Raw genomic sequence first — 20,149 nt, forward strand, 5'->3', positions numbered from 1 at the left:
GTCTCCAGGCCCAGATGGTATTCACCCAAGACTTCTGAAGGAACTCAAATATGAAATTGCAGAACTACTAACTGAGGTATGTAACCTATCGCTTAAATCAACCTCTATGCCAGATGACTGGCGGATAACTAATGTAACACCAATTTTTTTTCAAAAAGGCTCCAGAGGCAATCATGCAATTACAGGCCAGAAAGCCTAACTTCAGAACCAGGCAAATTGGTTGAAACTATAACAAAGAACAGAATTACCAGACACAGAGATGAACATGATATGTTGGGGAAGAGTCAACATGGCTTTTGCAAAGGGAAATCATGCCTCACTAATCTACTAGAATCTTTGAGAGGGTCAACAAACATATGGACAAGGGTGATCCAATGGATATAGTCTACTTAGACTTTCAGAAAGCCTTGGACAAAGTCCCTAACCAAAGGCTCTTAAAGCAAAGTAAGCAGTCATGGGGTAAGAGGGAAAGTCATGGATCAGTAACTGTTTAAATGATAGGAATAAATGGCCAGTTTCCACAATGGAGAGAGGTAAATACTGGTGTCCCCCGGCTCTGTATTTGGACCAGTATTGTTCAACATAGTCATAAATGATCTCGAAAAATGGGTAAACAGTGAGGTAGCAAAATTTGCAGACGATACAAAACTACTCAAGATAGTTAAGTACAAAGAAGATTGTGAAGAGTTACAAAGGGATCTCACAAAACTGGGTAACTGGGCAACAAAATGGCAAATGAAAATCAATGTTGATAAATGCAAAGTAATGCACATTGGAAAACATAATCCCAACTATACAAACAAAATGATGGGGGTCTAAATTAGCTGTTATGACTCAAGAAATGGATCTTGGAGTCACTGTGGATAGTTCTTTGAAAACATCCACTCAGTATGCAGAAGCAGTCAAAAAAAGTTAACAATGTTAGGAGCCATTAGGAAAGGGATAAATAAGACAGAAAATATCATAATGCCTCTATATAAATCCATGGTACGCTCACATCTGGAATATTGTATGCAGATCCAGTCACCCCATCTCAAAAAAGATAGACTGGAATTGGAAAAGGTACAGAGTTCGGCAACAAAAATGATTAGAGGTATGGAACAGCTTCTGTATGATGAGAGATTAAAAAGACTGGGACTTTTCAGCTTAGAAAAGAGGTGACTAAGGGGGGATATAATAGAGGTCTATAAAAATCTTGACTGGTGTGAAGAAAGCAAATGAAGTGTTATTTACTCCTTCACATAACGCAAGAAATAGGAATCACTCAATTAAATTAATAGGCAGCAGGTTAAAAAAAAAAAAAAAAAAAAAAGGAAGGAAGGAAGGAAGTACTTCTTCACACAACGCACAGTCAAGCTGTGGACCTCTTTGTCAGGGGATGTCATGAAGGCATAACAGGGATCAAAAAAGAACAGGATAAGTTCATGGAGGATAGGTCCATCAATGGCTATTAGCCAGGATGATCAGGGATGCAATGCCATGCTCTGAATGTCCCTAGTCTCTGTTTGCCAGAAGCTGGGAATGGATGACAGGGGATGGATCCCTTGATGATTACCTGTTTTGTTCATTCCCTCTGAAGCACCTGACATCAGCCACTGTCAGAAGACAAGATACTGGGCTAGATGGACCATTGGTCTGACCCCAGTATGGCCATTCTTATGTGCTGCATTTGCTCTGCTAGATGAGACTGAAGTCTCTTTTGCACTGAATTGGTTCTGCAGCAAGGAATGCAAAACAGCAACTTCACTTAAGCCGCTTTAGTGATATATTTGCTATATGGTTTGTCATGTATAGATGGAACAATACATTTTTTTTTAAACGGATAACAGTTAAACTTGATTGTACAAAGAGGTTGATCTTGAGAGGATGGTGAAATACACATCTTGATCTTAAGAGACTTGCATGGCAGAAATTGCTTCTATGGAGATTGTATATATAAAGTGAGAAAGATGAATACTAAAGAATTATACATACTATGGGAGGAATTGCTTTTATATAAAGAGAAACATATTTGTGCAAGTGAGAGGTATGTGCCAGGCAGATACTATGAGGCTCAGAGAAGGTGTGAACGTAAGAACCCATACGGAGTCAGACCAAAGGTCCATCTAGCCCAGTATCCTGTCTCTTGACAGTGGCCAATGCCAGGTGCTTCAGAGGGAATGAAAAAAAACAGGTAATCATCAAGTGATCCCTCCCCTGTTGCCCATTCCCAGCTTCTGGCAAACAGAGGCACAGGACACCATCCTGCTGATATAAAAAGAGCCTATGTATTTCCTCCCCCTGCTCCAAGATAGGTGCCCTATATACCAGTTGAGGATGCAGATAACCAACACTGCATTCGGAAACTTTAGCAACAAACAAGCATCCACACTAATCTTGCCAACCAGGAGCAAGGAATCATTTCCCAGGTAAGCTTGTCAGTAACCGATTACAGGAGTTAAGTCTTTGTGATAAAGCAGTCACTACTTCATCCAATCCTGACATATATTTCAATGAAATGCTTACAATGCCAGGCTAACAGGAAAACATTACACACCTTTTTCAAGAAACTCAGGTATTTCTACAAAAAAATTTCCCGAAGAACTAAGCGGACAAGAATCAAAAGCTTGAACAATAAAAGCTCCCATCCTACATACTCCAGAGCAAGTGCTGCTAAATGGATGCCAGTGAAGTCTGGTTCCAGGTCCTGATACCTGCCTCTGAAAGAGTTGTATCCCTTCTGTAAAAAAACTATTTTTAAAAGCCTCATATATGCTTTAAGGAAAAATTAAGTTAATTGATCTGGGACACAAATAGTAAAGTGAACTTTACAGAACAGATAGTAATAATAAATTGTGCTATTTCATCACAGGATCTGAAAGTGGTTTATGACAATTAATAACGAAAGAGGAGTAAGTGGTTTGAAAATGGGATTAGGAATCAAGAACTCCCTCTGTGACCTTGGGCAAATTGCTTGACCATATTCAGTCTTATTTTACCCATAAGTAAAATAGGAATACAATGTACTTGCTTCATTGGGGTATTGTGAAGATTACTTAGTGGTTGTGGTGTATTCTAAGTATTAAACCACAGCACTCTTATTAAATTCGTATTTTCCCCATTTTATAGACGAATAGGCATAGGGAGGTCAAGTGAATTAATTTAGATCACACATGTTTGCTGGGAAGAAAAGCTAGGAATCTTTGTTTCATCCTGCTGCTCACATCTCTACACCAGAGTCCCTCCCTGGATAACAGCAAAATCCTACAAGATACACACCTGCTTAATGATGAGTCCACATGTACAATTACATTTTGAGACCTAACAATTATCCAGTTTTTAATCCATTTAATGTGTGCCATGTTGATTTTTATTGTTCTAGTTCTCTCATGTAATATCAAGTCAAATGCCCTACATAAGTCTAATTATATTACATGAGCCAATCTTGTAAACTCACCAAAAAAAGATATCAAGTTAGTTTGACAGGATCAATTTCCCATAAACCCATGGTAACTGATATTTATAATTACCCTCCTGAATTCTTTATTAATCAAGTCCCATATCAGCATTCCATTATTTTGTCTTGGATCGATGTCAGGCTGACAAGCTTATAATTACCCTGGTCATCCCGATTATCCTTTTTAAACATTGGACAGTATGTTTATTAGCTTTCTTTTAGTCTTCTGGAATTTCCCCAGTGTTCCAAGACTTATTGAAAAATCAACATTAAGAGCCTTGAAAGCTCCTTGGTCAGCTTTTAAAAAAATTGGACGCAAGTTATCTGGATCTGCTGATTTAAAAATGTCTAACTTTAGTAGCTACTCTTTAACAGTCTCCTGAGTTACTACTGGAATGGAAAGCATTTCATTATCATCGTAAGACAGGACTACATTTTCTGGCTTTCTTCCCAAATACAATACAGAAATATTTATTGAACACTTCTGCCTTTTCTGCATAATTACTGACAATTCTGCCATTTCCATTTAACAATGGACCTATACCATTGTTAAGATTTTTTTTGTTCCTAACATACTTTAAAAACTGCTTACTGTCCTTAACCCTGCTAGCCATAGCTTTCTCCTTGTGTTCTGTTGCTTCCCGTATCAAATTTCTACATTTCTAGCTACTAGTTTATATTCATTGCTATCAACTTCCCCTTTCTTCCATTTGTTTTATGTAAAATCTGCTTTCACTTCCTGTCATGGGTTGTACCTCAAGGGCTCCCCTATGGGTGAGGGTGGGTCTCTCTCTCTCATCCCAGACATCCCTCTCTGGCTGTAGATATCACTGTAGCATTGGTTTGGAGTGAAGGATGCAGTCTCCCAGCTGTAAATCTTAGCGAGACAACTCCCCACCTTCTGGGTTTAACCACACTCCAAAAAAAAAAAAAAAAAAAAAAAGGAAAAGGCAAACAAAATAATCCTGCAACCTACACAACAGTCTGGGCTCACCCTGCTGTTCCTCGCAAGGAAAAAAGCAAATAATCTATATGAAGGAGGCTGGGTTCCTATCTTCTTGGGTATCTGAGCAGCCCAGACTGAGCTTCCTGGGCTCTAATGAAAAGAAAAGTAAAGTTAAGTCTCTCTCTTTACCTCTCCAGAGGATCCAAGCAGCAGCGGATTTTCAGCAGCTTTCTGGGTAAGCAGCCTCTGTTCTGTGGGGCTACTTTAGCCCCACTTCCTTCTGAGTGCCACACTCGGCTGGGCTTGGTCCTCCCTTTTAAGGAGCCATTTCTCTCCGTGTGCAACAGGCCAGGTGCACCAGGTCAGGGCTAACTGAGCCCAGAGGAGCTCTTTACCCCCCCACCTCCGACCAGAGTGGGATCCTGTCCCACCAAACTTTTTCTTTAAGCCAGGTTGTTGTTTTTGCTTTTTACTGCCTTCTTTCTCAATTATGGCATTTTAGGCATTTAGTAAAATATTCCTAAACAGTTCCCAATTGACATTTACAACTTTCTATTTAAATTCTTTCTCCAGATGATTTGGCCCATAATTGTTATCAGCTGTATGAAACTGGCCCTTTAAAGAACCAAATATATATTACTACCTTGGACTTTATTCTGTTTGCACACAACAAATGTAATTAAGTCATAAATCACTTGCATCACTAAGCAATCACCAATTCTGCGTTCAATGTCTGTCTGTCACGATGAGGTCTAATACAGAATTCCCCTGGGTTGCAGCAACTTGTCAAGTTAGGAAATTGTCCTCTATAATTTTTAAAAAGTCCCAGGACATGTTAGTATTGCCAGCATGCCGGAGGTCTGACGTATCACTCAGGAAATAGACAACGCCATTTTTGACATGGAGTGCTAGTCCGCCTCCCCTTTTGCCTACTTCATCCTTCCTAAATTCCATTTATTTTAACATTTCAATTATAAGAATCTTCTCAACAGGTTTATATACCACCAACTAGGTCAAGATTATACTCTTAAATACGCAACTCCTCTCATTTATTATCCAGCATCCTAGCACTGGTGAATATGCAATTAAAGAATTTCTTATTGTATCCCTTGATTAATTTTGTTCTCAATATCTCAATTTTCGATACCGGGGTCAGCAACGTTTGGCATGCCGCTCATCAGGGTAAGCACCCTAGCGGGCCAGGCCAGTTTATTTACCTGCTGACGCGGCAGGTTCAGCCCATCGCGGCCCCCACTCGCCCCAGTTTGCCGTCCCGAGCCAATGGGGGCGGCGGGAAGCCGCGGCCAGCACAACCCTCGGCCCGCGCCGCTTCCCGCCGCCCCCATTGGCCCGGCACGGCGAACCGCGGCGAGTGGGGGCCGCGATCGGCCGAACCTGCCGCGTCAGCAGATAAATAAATTGGCCCGGCCAGCTAGGGTGCTTACCCTGGCAAGCCGCATGCCGAACGTTGCCGACCCCTGTTCTATGCAAATTCTGCCTTAAAAAAAAAAAATCTTGAAAAGCATAAATTAACTTCTGAACATTTGATGCCCCACTATATCACTAATCACTCTTTTATTAATGTGTCTGCAATGAGTTTTTGGAAAAGTATTTAACCCTATGACGATGCACTTCTACCTCAAATATCAAGTGAAAGTAATTTGTGTAATGGATTCCAAAGGTATCTATTTTCTTTAAGTTTCCCAAGTCACAATGGCCAGTTCAAGGTCTACTGCAACACTCCAATAATGTTATCTGGCATCACAGAGAGAAGAAAGTAATCCCCACTGGAATACCAAATCACAACACAAGGGTTGCAATAACTCCAGTTTTTAAGTTGGATGTGGTGGAATAGAAAAGCTTCATTGCCTGCCAGTTGCTCCCTTGTATCTAATGTTAAAGAAGGATGCATTCTGGGGCATCAAAGCCAATGCAGACATGTATGCCTTTGGAGAAGCAGGAAAGTGAAGTTAGAATTTCTGTTAAGCATACTTCTTACCTACAACAGTTTGCAGCATTCAATATAGTAACTGCTCATTTAAAGTCGTCCCGGCTAACCTTGTTTCATTGTTACATTGCTGATCAATTAGAGAAAATGCTTGTTTAAAGTTGCGCAATGCTCCCTTATAATGCTGTTTGGCCGCCGCCTGCTTTGTCCACTGCTTGCAGGAAGAGCAGCCCTTTGGAGCTAGCTGGTGGGGGCTTGGAACCAGGGTGGACTGGCAGCAAGGCAGTCAGCTCCCCTAAGTTCTCTGTGTGGCAGCCGCCCAGCAGGCTATCAATTGCCCAGCAGTTCATCTGTCCCTCCCCGCACTGCCCTGTGCTGCTCCTGCCCTCTGCCTTGGAGCTGCTCCTGGGAGCCTCCTGCTTGCTGTGCAAGGGCGGGGGGAGGGGAAGACGGGTTCTAGTGTCAGGGTGTCCCCCCACTCCTGCCCCCCATCTCCACAGAGTGGGGGGGTGGTTGGGGGACATAAGGCTCAGGACGGAAGGAGCTTGCTGGCAGCAGCTGGTGTCTCAACTTGCTGATCTACTTAAAAAGGCATTGTACTTTTTAAGGGGTCAGCGTCCTTAAAGGGGCAAAACCTGTCTCTCTCTCACACACATAAAAGGTGCGTGTCTCTGTCTCTCTCTGCCATGCTGTCTCCCCTCCCTCCATTCCTGCTGCCTTGTAGAGTGTGAGGCTACATTAACAACGTGTTAACCCTTGAGGGCTCAGCTGAGTGCTAGTTCATCATTTAGCAGTAAGGCATTCCCTGGGAAATATCCCACCCTCTTCCACCCTCTGACTCTACCACCTCAACCAAGCTTCACAGTCAGCATTGCTGTGTACAGTATTAAATTGTTTGTTTAAAACTTATATATATGAATGTCGTCTTTTGTCTGGCAAAAAAAATTTCCCTGGAACCTACCTTCCTCCCCCCCCTCCCCGCCACCCATTTACATTAATTCTTATGGGGAAACTGAACATCATTTCGCTTAAAGTAGCATTTTTCAGGAACATAACTACAACATTAAGCAAGTAGTTACTGTACATAAATGCAGGGCTAACTGATCACCAAAGAAACCTTTGTGGTCACTTACACATTGAGTAAAAGGTGCAGAATCATCTGACATACTTTGACATTAAGCATTTCCTTAAACTGTAGCTTCTTCTTCAAAAGTTTGCACTTCTAGAACCTTTTCCTTCCAAGAAACTACTTCATAAATGAGTTTATTCTAAATACCAACCATGAGATAGAGAATTATCCTAATTCTGCAATTCACAAACTAGAAATAACTGGAATTATCTAATTGTTTAAATTAGGTAGATTTAATCACACCATGAAATCAAAATACTTAATTTCCGTCACCAACACTGAATCTAAGAATACTTAACATTTAGCTTGGTCAAATACTCTTATTCCTTCCGCATGTGATTTCTCAAACATGTTCTTTAACATACATAACTATCCAGTTGCTACAGAGTAGATGTTTTCTATGCAATTCACTATTAACCTCTGAGGCAAACCAAAACATACCAATGACAAAAAAGGTCATCAGTATAAAGATTCCTTAAATCACACCATCTCCCACCACATCACACATTCACTCACTTAAGAGGTCTGAGAACATGCTTGTATCTAACTTCTCAGTACTTACTGCTAATCATGTTGGTTGGCTTTGTTTTCCTTTGACAGCTGACAAAAAACTTATTTATGATCTGTCAGAGATCCCATAGTGATGTATATATTTGAAAGATGATCTGGAAACCGATTTGGAAAAAAACAAACCCACAAGAGCAGCAGGTGCTGAAATAATAATTTGTACTTAAAGAGTAACAGTCTTCATCTAAGGATCTCAAAGAATTTAACTGACACAGATTCACAGATTATAAAGCCAGAAAGAACAACTGTGATCATCTAGCCTAAGCTCCTGCATAACACAGGCCATAGAATGTCCTGACTTAGGCCATATCTACACTTACCGGGGATCTATGCTGCTGCAATCGATGCAGCGGGGGTTGATTTAGCGGATCCAGTGAAGACCAGCTAAATCAACTGCAGAGCGCTCTTCAGTTCACTCCAATACTCCACCGGAACAAGAAGAGTAAGGCAAGTCGATGGGAGACTGTCTCCCATTGACGCAGCGTGGTGGTGACACCACAGGAAGTCAGCCTAAGCTACGTTGACTCCAGCTACAGTATTTACATAGCTGGAGTGAAACTTAGGTTGACTTACTCCCATAGTGTAGATAAGGCCTCAATTACCTGTTAGATTTGTATTCCTAATTTGATGCTGCCATCCAACTTTGTGAGAAATCTTACAACAAAGTAAAGCTTGTAATTAAGACTGTTAGGCAATTAAAAAAATTGCAATTAATGACACTGTTAAACAGTAATAGAATACCATTTATTTAAATCTTTTTGGATGTTTTCTACATTTTCAAATAAATTGATTTAATTACAACACAAAATACGTGTACAGTGCTCACTTTATATTTGTTTATTACAAATATTTGCACTGTAAAAAACAAAAGAAATAGTATTTTTCAATTCAATAATACAAGTACTGTAGTGCAATCTCTTTATCATGAAAGTTTAACTTACAAATGTAGAATTATGAACAAAAAAATAACAGCATTCAAAAACAAAACAACATAAAACTTTAGCGCCTACAAGTCCACTCAGTCCTACTTCAGCAGATCGCTCAAACAAGTTTGGTTACAATTTGCAGGAGATAATGCTGCCCACTTCTTGTTTACAATGTCACCTGAAAGTGAGAACAGGCGTTCACATGACACTGTTGTAGCCAACGTCGCAAAATATTTACATGCCAGATGTGCTAAAGATTCATATGTCCCTTTATGCTTCAACCACCATTCCACAGGACATGCGTCCATGCTGATGACGGGTTCTGCTCGATAACAATCCAAAGCAGAGCGGACTGACGCATGTTCATTTTCATCATCTGAGTCAGATGCCCCCAACTGAAGGTTGATTTTTGGGGGGGGGGTGGTTCAGGTTCTGTATTTTCCGCATCCAAGTGTGCTCTTTTAAGATTTCTGAAAGCATGCTCCACACCTCAGCCCTCTCAGATTTTGGACGGCACTTCAGTTTCTTAAACCCTGGTCGAATACTGCAGCTATCTTTAGCAACCTTACATTAGTACCTTCTTTATGTTTTGTCAAATCTGCTGTGAAAGTGTTCTTAAAACGAACATGTGCTGGTTCATCATCCAAGACTACTATAACATGAAATATATGGCAGAACACGGGTAAAACAAACAGGAGACATACAATTCTCCCCCAAGGAGTTCAGTCACAAATTTAATTTATGCATTTTTTTTTTTAAACGAGCATCATCAGCATGGAAGCATGTCCTCTGGAATAGTGGCCGAAACATGAAGGAGCATATGAATGTTTAGCATATCTGGCATGTAAGCATCTTGCAATGCCAGCTACAGCAGTGCCATTTGAATGCCTGTTCTCACTTCAGGTGACATTGTAAATAAGAAGCAGGCAGCAGTATGTCCCGTAAATGTAAACAAACTTGTTTGACTTAGCGATTGGCTGAACAAGAAGTAGGACTGAGTAGACTTGTAGGCTCTAAAGTTTTACACTGTTTTGTTTGAGTGCAGTTATGTAACAAAAAAAAAAATCTACATTTATAAGTTACACTTTCACAATAGAGAGATTGCACTACAGTACTTGTATGAGTGAATTGAAAAATACTATTTCTTTTATCATTTTTACAGTGCAAATATTTGTAATAAAAATAATATAAAGTGAACACTGTACACTTTGTATTATGTAATTGAAATCAATATATTTGAAAATTTAGAAAAACATCAAAAAATATTTAATAAAATTTCAGTTGATATTCTATTGTTTAACAGTGTGATTAACTGTGATTATTTTTTTTAATCGCGATTCATTTTTTGAGTTAATTGTGAGAGTTAACTGCAATTAATCGACAGCCCTACTTGTAATCTATTTGTGAATTTATAATACCATATGAATACTACATAAACACATCCCTAGCCATTAATCTCAATTTGGGCTTTCTAAACAGCTATGAAAGTAGCATTTGTATTTCCCTAACAATTGTGTAGAAAATAAGGATACCTGTCTTCAAGAAAGGTTTATAACACTTAGAATACGTAGAACACTATAATGTAAAATGAACTAGTTTTGATGTGAGACATCTTACCCAATTGTTGATTCTTCGCTAGTGAAGCTGGGTCTGTCAAAGTCCCTTTGTCTTTTCCCCTTTGGATAAGGCTCTTGATTTCTTGCCCTTGATTTCCACTGGAATTTAAAAAAAGGTCTAATAATGAAGAAGTTTTAAAAATTAAATGATGGTTAATGTATGGGGAAGAGGTAAGAATAGGTGGAAGAGTGAGGAGAAGAAGGACAGAGCTTGAAAGAACTGCTTACGTAGTATAAAAGGCCAGCAGCAAAGAAAACTAGACATTCAGTTCAAAGAATATAAAGTATTGAAACCACTATGATTTCCAGCATTTTTATGAATACCACCAACCAGGTGTCAAATCTGCCCTTTCCCTAAGAAATTTGACTATTTGTGCAGGATAACCGGATTGTGAACTTTTATTTAAGAAAAGAGCACACGTGCTTTTGCAGTGGGTTTGTTCAATATCAATCATGAGCCAGTAAGATACCTGCCTAGCTTAATTCCCTTAACAAGTGACTTAATTTGATGTATGTCAGTGATACTCAGACTGTGGCCCTCAAGCCACAAGTGGCTTTGCAGCACATGATATTAAAACACTGTGTGATTAAATTATTAACCAGTCTAAGTTATTAACCAATCAGGATGCTTTTTACTATGCAATTAACCAATTAAGTTATCAACTTTCACCAAGTTATTAACTTATTTGCTCTGAGAATAATATATATAAAAACTAAAAATTTCTCTGTCATTCATACTACTGTGGCTCTTTTGGATAATGCTGATCGCTAAATTGGCTCCTGAACCACTGAGGTCTGAGTATCACTGATCTAAGTGAGTCAACCAAATCTTCATTTTAAGATCTGAATGCTCTGTAATGTTAAAAACTAAAGCTGTTAGACTGTCTCCATGATGGGTGTGGCATGGCAGAACCCTGTTTCAGAACACAATGGTGAGACACAATTGTTACTAATGTCTTAAACCATCAGTTCCTTTTTGACCAGTAATTAGTAACAAGAAACTATAGAAACACAATGAGGTCTCCAAAGCCAGAGACAGTCTTTATGTCCTTCCTGTCCCCTCCGTTTTTGGGAGAGCTGAAGATATAAAGGAGCATATATCAGCTTTCAGAGAGGGAGAGAGAGAGAGAGAGAGAGAGAGTGCGCAAGCGCGCGAGAGAGAGCGCACAGAACATATAAATTGATGCCAATGGATCAGCACAGTTGAAAGCACACAAGCAAACTGGGCCTCACTCACTTCTGCAGTAGAAGGCTTCGATGGGGAGACAAAGGGAAATCTGAAGATTTTACACACACACACACTCTCTCTCTCTCTAATGAATCAACTAAGTTTGGGTTGTGCCCCAAAGAAAGTATCCATCCCCACTCCAAAATCTTGAAGGCTTGCCTTATGCATAGTAGTGTGGATCATGGTGGACTGCCCCCAAAACTGTGAAAGGCTGGTGGCAAAAAATTGTTCTGCGGTCCCACCCAAAAATAGTAAGGCTGGCTCTGCCAATCACAGCAGGTAATTCTGTCTCTACCATCGTCAGGGAACAATGGGACATTATTTGTTGCCAGTGTAGTACAGATCTGTCTAATGGAATTCCACTGAAAGCTTCAAGGATGATATTATCGCTTAAGGATGATATCTAATAAGGAAGAAAACTAGCAGGCAACACTATTAAGTATATCTCCAAGATGGACATTTGCTTGTACATGCAGATGAAACATAAATCTGTTTAATCATGAGAGCTGAATTTTAAAAAAAATAAAATAAGAAACAAGCAAAAAAAACCTGAGAGATCCGAAGGGGTCAAACACAAATAAAGGACTTAAAATATAGAGCCCTCAGTAAATAAGTAGCAGGTCAAAAATGAGGCAGGTGGAAACCAATGCTGTAATAGCAGGAAGCCAAACTTTAATTATTTTAAAGGACACTCAGTCCAAGCAATTTATTTTGTTAAAGTGTAGGGAACTGATCTGCCAATCTCCCTAGCAGTTAGAGAGGTGATGCTGGCTACCACAGCTGACATGCTTCTGATTTAAGTCTTAACGTAACTTAAGGTTCAACTCAGTTGATGACTAATAATGCAAAATATGATAGTCATACAGCCTTCCAGATACACTGTGAATTAGTGTGCTTTAGTGTGATCCAACGGATGGAGCACTGGACTGAAGGTCAAGAAAGTTGAGTTCTATTCCCAGCTCCCGCACTGGGACCTGCCGTGTGACCTTGGACAACCCATTTTACAAATGCATCTCCGTTTCTATCTGTAGAATGGGTTGATATTTACACAGCTTTGTAAAACATTTTGAAGTAATCTTGTGCATTGCACTCCCTTAAACAGGGTTATTTTTAAAGGGAGCAAACACCCAAGTGACTGCTAGGCCCAGAATGAAGCTCTCAGATGTATAGGCTGAAAGGAGCATGGGGAAGCTGCAGAAAGCTAAGAGCTGTCTAGATTAGAAGCTGAGGTGTTTCTTAAAGGTGGAGCTAGATGGACATCAAGGAGGAGATAATCCAACACGCAAATTGCAATGACAGAGCAAGTCCTGCTACAACTACTTTCCACAATAACTGTGAGGGTATTGGGAAGTGGAGCCATGAGAGAGGGAGGTAGCTGGAGAGAACCACATGCCTTATTCCTAGCTTCTGAGCAGTGTTGAAACTCCCCAGAGAAAAGTACTGAATGGTGTTATGCACAGGGTAACAAGGATGTCAAAACCTAGGAGCAAGTAAATGCAGAAGTTATGCCTACAGCAACATAGCTGAAGATAATGGGGATCCAGAAACCATAAATACATACAACAGTAATAAGCTGACAGATCAATGATGTTTAAAAATTGGTCCATAAGTGTATATATACTGCAACCTCAGACTCAGTAGCACTCAAAATTACATGGTAAGTACAGAGATCAAGGAGCCAAGGACGCTGATAAGAGTGTACCACAGAGTGACAAGGCAGTTTACTAGTGGAAAACCTGTTGCTTCCAAGCACTCTGATCCCAGTTACACACAGAAACACAGATCAAAGAGGGAGGAGAGGCTCTTCAAGATTTATTTTTAACTGCTACATAGATAAACATGTTCGCAATTAGAAGAAGGTTAGGTTTAATATTCCCCACTTTATACATTCAGCAAGTGGGCTAAGAAACATCCGTCCAGAACTGGTCCGCAGACCACCACCCTCTTCATAGACAAATCCTTCCTGAACATACTCTTCTGACATGAAGCTTATAAAAAGCTAAGCAGCTGATTCTACAAGATTGTAGGTCACTGGAAGAGAATCTGTATTTTGCACCAAACCAAAAAAAAAAAAAAAAAAATAGATTTAGAATACTTTGTTAGGAAATAGACAGTCACCACCTGACCAGCTAAACTGTATGTTCCCCTGTGCCTTCCCCTCCATCTGTGTTGTCTTTAAGAGTGTAAAGGGCAGTTTTTTACAAGCACCTAAAGATTCAGGAGCAGTGACTTTCAATGGGACTTGTGCTCAAAAGTCCTTTATGTTCTTCTGAAAGCTTCACCCTACGCTCTTTGGGGCAGAGCCTGTGCCATCATTTCTGTTTGCACAGCAGCTAGCATACTGTGGGCATGATCAGAAACAACGTTTCAGTGTTGAGTTAAAATACTACCTAATAACACCACAATACACTCATGACATCGAGCATCTTTATATCTCATTTAATGAATTTTGAAAGTAAATTACTTGGTAATTATTTGTTTCTACAAATGACTGAGAAGATTAAGACTGTCTTTAATAAGGAACCTTTTCAGCAAAAGAGGACTATTCTAGGCATGCGTGAGTCTTAATATCAAATTACAATGTTGCCAACTCTCACAATTTTATCTCAAGGCTCACAATATTTCATGTTTTTCTTTAAGTCCCATCTCTGGGAGTCCAGAATCTCAGTTTTCATTTATTTTTTTGAAGTAAGTTTCTAACCCACATGGTTGCAGAGAAAAGCTTCACAACATGACATCAGTTTAATTCAGTGGTTCCCAAACTGGGGTTCGCAAAATGTTACAGGGGGTTCTCGGGAAAAAATTCCCTAATGGCAGACAGAGCTGTCCCTAGGGACTCTGGGTAGCACAGGGCCAGCAGCCCGGAGCCCCTGGACTTCCAAGAGCTAAGCAGATCAAAGCAAACATAGCTATCACACTGAGGAGATTTAAACTTCAAGACTCCTTATAAGAAATGGAAAGGGAGGTGGATATCTCTTGCCGTTTTTAAAATTAAATAGGCAGCTAGTATTATTTTTAAAATTATTATGAAGCACAAATTTAAGCTTTCTTGTAACGTCCGTTGTTTGCCTGGACTGCTCGAGACCTGAATGCTTGTGTACGAGGAACTCTTTGAGTTGGCTTCTTAAATACCTTCATGATGTTTCACATCTGATACTCCTGGATGAAACTTAGGAGCCTTGTCTTATAACAGGCTTATTCAAAGAGATACAAGCTACGAAAGTGAGATCTTGGAAGAGGGTTACCGTTTTCATAATGTAATAAAAATACTGTAATGATACATAATAATTAATAATAAATAGTGTGTAATAAGCATGTCAAAAACAAATTTTATATTTCCAAGATCACTGCTTTTATAATTTATACTCAGGTAAAGGAGAAAATCCCTGGAAATATTCATTTTTAGGAGGGGGTTCGTGAGACTTGACATTTTTAGTGAAAGGGGGTTCACAGGTTGTTAAAGTTTGGGAACCACTGGTTTAACCTGAAAACTCAGAAACCAGAAGACAAAATGAACCCCCAATGTATATTTAAAAAAATATATATTATTTTTAAGATAATCTGGGGGGGGAGGGGGGGGGAGGGGAAGGGGTTTCAAGCCAGGCTCGTGATTTCTGAACATGTGGGGCTGGCAATATTGCAATCAGGTCCTCATACTGCAACCTGAGCCTCTGTCTAGTTAATGCCAGCCCCACCCATACTCCTGCAGTTGAGACCTCGTTTTGATAGGTGGAAGACAGTGCTCAGTTTCAGAACAAACAAGAAATGTATAATGTGTTTCTAACACACTTCATTTTGAAAAGTTTCAAATAAAACAGATTTTAAGTAGCTTCTACTTACCTCTTGTAAAGGGCAGTCCCATTGGTGGGAGTCTGTGAGCCTTGACAAAGGGGACTGAACATGGACATCCTCTGACTTTGTGTTTGGTTTCTTCTTTGGTATGCGAAACTGGAAGTAGAGAATGTTAGTTTTACATTAATTATCAGTTAAAATTAAATGATTCAACTCTCCCCTAGTACTGCAAATTCATGTATTCTCACCCTTCTCACCCCTCAGGCCAAGTTAAGAACATGGAAAAAGAGAAATACCCACTGTAACTTGAATTTGAAGGTAGTATATTTATGGTTCCCTATTCCTGGTTTGTCTTTCCTATCACTTAATTTTAAATCTCAATAAACTGGGCGGGGGGAGGTGGAGACAAAAAAAAATCCAGAGTTAAATTCATTAACTATTCCATGCAAATGCCTTAAGGATAAAAATAGATCCACCCTCCACTTGTAACTTTCTTTTCTTTTCTGATTCACTTACATCCAATTCTAATCTTAGCATGCCAGTTTCATGGAAAGATAAAGAGAAAACAGAAAGAATACAACTTTCAAAGAAATTAACCTACATTTTCTCAAAAGAAAAAGTTTTAAAAATCCCCTCTCAAGAACAATTAAACCCCAAAACAATACTTCTGAGTTGACAACTAACATCTACATATCAAAAAGGACCATTGGCTGGGAATGGCGAACCACGGCCACAGGGAGCTGAGGGGCTCCATGCCTGCAGACGCTCCAAGTAAACAAAACGACAATGTATTAGATATTCAATTCAATGATTCCATAGAGTTTAAAATCATCAAATTTTGGTGTAGACCCATTTATAAGCCAACCCCCAATCTTTGATGCGTCACTTTTTACCAAAAATATTCAGCTTATGAACGAGTATATACGGTATATTTGCAGTTTCTGGAATTTTTGCAAGTACATAATGCCAGGGCTGCAGAATTTTCTTATAAACAATACAAAACTTACTTTCACATGACCTGATGCAGCAGTTTTTCCATTTCCTTCCATAACTGTCACTACTGTAAACAGATACAAAATCAACTTATTAATTTGCACTTTACCTGTTCAGAGTTTATAAACATTAACCAATTAATTCTCTCAACACCCTTGGGCCAGATGGAGGTAAGCATTCCTAGGACTTAAAATAACCTACTTGCTTCTAATGAGTTTAAAGCTTTCCCTGCCCACTAGTGGGGGAAAGTCAATGATATTAACTTCTCCAGAACCTGAGATTTCATTAAATACAACCAACAGAGGGTCCTGTGGCACCTTTGAGACTAACAGAAGTACTGGGAGCATAAGCTTTCGTGGGTAAGAACCTCACTTCTTCAGATGTCTTGCATCTGAAAGAAGTGAGGTTCTTACCCACGAAAGTTTATGCTCCCAGTACTTTTGTTAGTCTCAAAGGTGCCACAGGACCCTCTGTTGCTTTTTACAGATTCAGACTAACACGGCTACCCCTCTGATACATTAAATACAAGTTTCTAGTCTTTAGAGTTGCTAATGTAAATTTATTCAGTGCTGTTTTCCTAAGTGCTCACCACTGCTGCAGCTAGTAACCTTCTCAAGTTCAAAGTCTTATTTTCATGGCTGCTATTCTGCAGCTCTGAAACTGATCAAAATCAGGTGTACCATTCTGCTGTTGCATGCAATTGCTTTGAGCAACAGAAGAAACATGCACTGCACTTAATCACTGCAGACACCTATATGCTGAAAGAAGCTCCGGGAGGGCTAACAGAGAGAAAGCGCTTTCTCCATTCTAGACACCTATTAACCAAGGCAGATACAAGAGACAGGGCACCACTTAGGCAGGGTTCAAGGACTGTGCCCAAGCAGGAATTCTAGCAGCTCGTTGGGAACTGGAGTTCTCACCAGCGTTTGGGCCCAGACAGCAAGGCATCCCCTGTTTTATACCTGCTAGCCAGAGGAGGAGATTTCATAAGCCTTTGAGTCCTTATTATCCCCATTTTACAAACTGTGAAAATGAGGCACAGAAAGCAACCAAGACTATGAGGGAGTTGAGTGACAGAACTAAGATTGTTTCTTCTACAAAACTGTTCCTCATAGGGAAGAATATAGCTTAAGACCTCACTGAACTCAGTGAGAAATTATTCTTTTATCCATATTCTGCACATCTCCTATATGACACCATAATGACTTATATCCAGCATGAAGCCTCCTCCCCAAAAAATTCTCCTGATCTAACCAGCTTTTTTTTTATGTGAAAGTTTGTCTAGCAAATGGCAGTTCTAACTAATGAGGAAATTACTCTGCTCACTAGAACTATAGTCTGAATTCCTCTCTATGAGAAGTGAGTTTATTTAAGACCCAGTTCTACTTAATAAATTAATTGTACTATAAGTCTATTGAGACATTTCATATTCTATCTTTCTGTCTTTTAGAAGGGTATTACAACCTAAGAATTTTCTAATTGATTGTTGTTATGTTGCTCATGTTTTCCTTGCAAGGACAATGTGGCCTAGTAGACTAAAAATAAGACTAGTAGCTCCAAAACTCTAATGCCCACTCTGATATCTACTGTTTGGTCTTAGAAAAAGTCACTTAATCTGTATACCTCAGTTGCTTCAGATACAAAATGGGGGAGGGACTGCAAAGATTAGTGCATCTAAAACCCTTGGGGGGATGTAAAGTACTATATAGGCAATATGTGAAACAGACTTTTATGTTTTTAAAGGGTATTGAGATCCTCACTAATAAAAGTATTTTTGCTTAATGTATTGAGCTGGTGCACAAATTGAAGAATTAGACCATGAACATGTTGGGAAAACTCATGCCTAAAGCCCCAGAACAGCAAGATACTTAGATACATACCTAACTTTAACAATGTGAATACTCCCATTGGGCCTACACATGCTTAAAGTAAGGCACAGGCTTATGTACCTTGCTGAAATGGGAACTAATAGAGGAGCACAGCTTTGTAGTTAAGGCACTGCACTGAAACTCCAATTCTCACCCAGACTCACTGCAAGACTTTGTCTACACACAAACCTGCACCAATTTAGGTGCTTTTGAACTTAGATAAACCACATTCTCATTTCAGTTTAAGAGTGGCTTCTGCTAATTCAACTTGTCAATAAGGAAGCTAACCTAATCTACACTAATATTACATATACAAAAATGATGCTAAAAAAACGTTATTAAAGTTGCAAAGTTAAGCATTCAAAAGTTAAGAAATGTCTTTTTATGAATATTCCTTATGATACAGTCTTTAATTATATGATTTCCACAGGATACCTGACTCAGTGCATAAAATTGATGGTGCTCTATTCAATATATTGTTTTCTCCTCACTATTCAATGTGGCCAGCCACATGCCTTATTTACTGCTCACTGTTCAGACCCTGCTCTGAAGACAGAATTATTAATTTTCTCATGGGCTTTTCTATAGAAGTCACGACAATAGCATCCGAGTGCTTCACAAATCTTATTTTCACAACACCCCTGTTTCATGGAGTAGTATTATTCCCATTCTACAGATGGGGAACAGAAGCACTGAGAGATTAAGGTAAAAAATATCCACTAATTATAGGTGCCGAATCAGGCTGTCTTCACTAGAAACACTGCAGCAGCACAGCTATAGTGCTTCAGCGTATACTCTCACTAGAGTGACAGGAGGGGTTCTCCCATCATTGTAGTTAATCCACCTCCCCAACAGGCAGTAGCAAGGCTGGTGGAAGAATTCTTCTATCGACCTAGCGCTATCTACACCAGCGGCTAAGTTGACTTGGCTAAGTTGCTCAGCAGTGTGAATTTTTCACACTCCTGAGGAATGTACCTTTTTAGTACAGACCTGGCCTTAGAGAGAGAATTTTTCAGAGTACTTTGCAATATAACACTTTGCATGTTCGAAATACAGTTCCCATTGACTTCGGTTGCAGCTGTGACTGCTCAGCACTTCTGCAAATCAGACCCCAGTCTCAAGTCAGGCACCCAGAAAAAGATGAACACACATATAATGATAAAGTATTCCTGAGGGAATTCTGCACCAATGCGCATGTGCAGAATTTATGTCCCCTGCAGATTTCTTTGCTTCCTCCTCTTTGCTATCCCCACAACACCCAGACACCCCCCTGCTGAGTCCCAACCACCTTCACCTGGATTCCCTTGCAGAGTCCCATTACCGTTGTATCCAGATCCCCCCCTGCACCCAGATCCCCCACTGAGCCACCCACACCCAGACAGTCCCACACAGAACCCTCTCAACCCACACCTGGATCCCCCACACTAAGCCTCTCCACACTTGGATCCTGCCTTGCTGAGCCCGCCTGCCCATACCTGGAACAGAGGGGAAGGGCAGTAAGGTGTTTCGGGGGCAGACCCAGTCTTTGCGCTGTGTCAGGGTTGTGTGCAGCCTCACCGTTGAGTCCGTGCCCTCCCGTGATCTCCCACCTCTGTACAGCCAGTGGCCTGTGCTCCCCTGTGCCACGCTGGAGCCTCCACATTTATTTGACAAATAAAATTAGTGGTATTTTGCAGAATTTTAAAATATTGAGCACAGAA

The 20,149-nt window shown here is 40.0% G+C and overlaps 2 protein-coding genes across 14 annotated transcripts in view; one reads left to right on the forward strand and one right to left on the reverse strand.

Moving 5' to 3' along the window:
• The window catches only part of LOC101940241 (putative protein ARB2BP), a 260,593-nt gene that overhangs the window by 232,577 nt on the left and 7,867 nt on the right, over positions 1–20,149 (forward strand). The window contains exon 3 of the mRNA XM_065588138.1: positions 15,853–15,906. The gene's annotated coding sequence lies outside the window, so the exon portion shown is untranslated. The remainder of the gene's footprint in view (positions 1–15,852; positions 15,907–20,149) is intronic.
• SENP7 (SUMO specific peptidase 7) overlaps positions 1–20,149 on the reverse strand; it is a 79,372-nt gene that overhangs the window by 57,281 nt on the left and 1,942 nt on the right. For 8 of the 13 annotated variants that reach the window (XR_010599492.1, XR_010599491.1, XM_008162865.3 and 5 more), the window contains exons 2-4: positions 16,596–16,648; positions 15,637–15,744; positions 10,570–10,667 (exon numbers count right to left, since the gene is read on the reverse strand). Coding sequence is in view for 10 of the 13 variants with exons in the window: in XM_008162865.3 (XP_008161087.2) it covers positions 10,570–10,667; positions 15,637–15,744; positions 16,596–16,637 (248 nt within the window). In the remaining 3 variants the exon portion in view is untranslated. Of the gene's footprint in view, positions 1–10,569; positions 10,687–15,636; positions 15,745–16,595; positions 16,649–20,149 lie in introns of all 13 variants that reach the window. The other 5 variants (XR_010599493.1, XM_042853289.2, XM_065588009.1 and 2 more) reach the window with 2 other exon arrangements.

The sequence above is a fragment of the Chrysemys picta genome, chromosome 1 (genome assembly GCF_011386835.1).
Source record: "Chrysemys picta bellii isolate R12L10 chromosome 1, ASM1138683v2, whole genome shotgun sequence".
Classification (NCBI taxonomy): domain Eukaryota; kingdom Metazoa; phylum Chordata; order Testudines; family Emydidae; genus Chrysemys; species Chrysemys picta.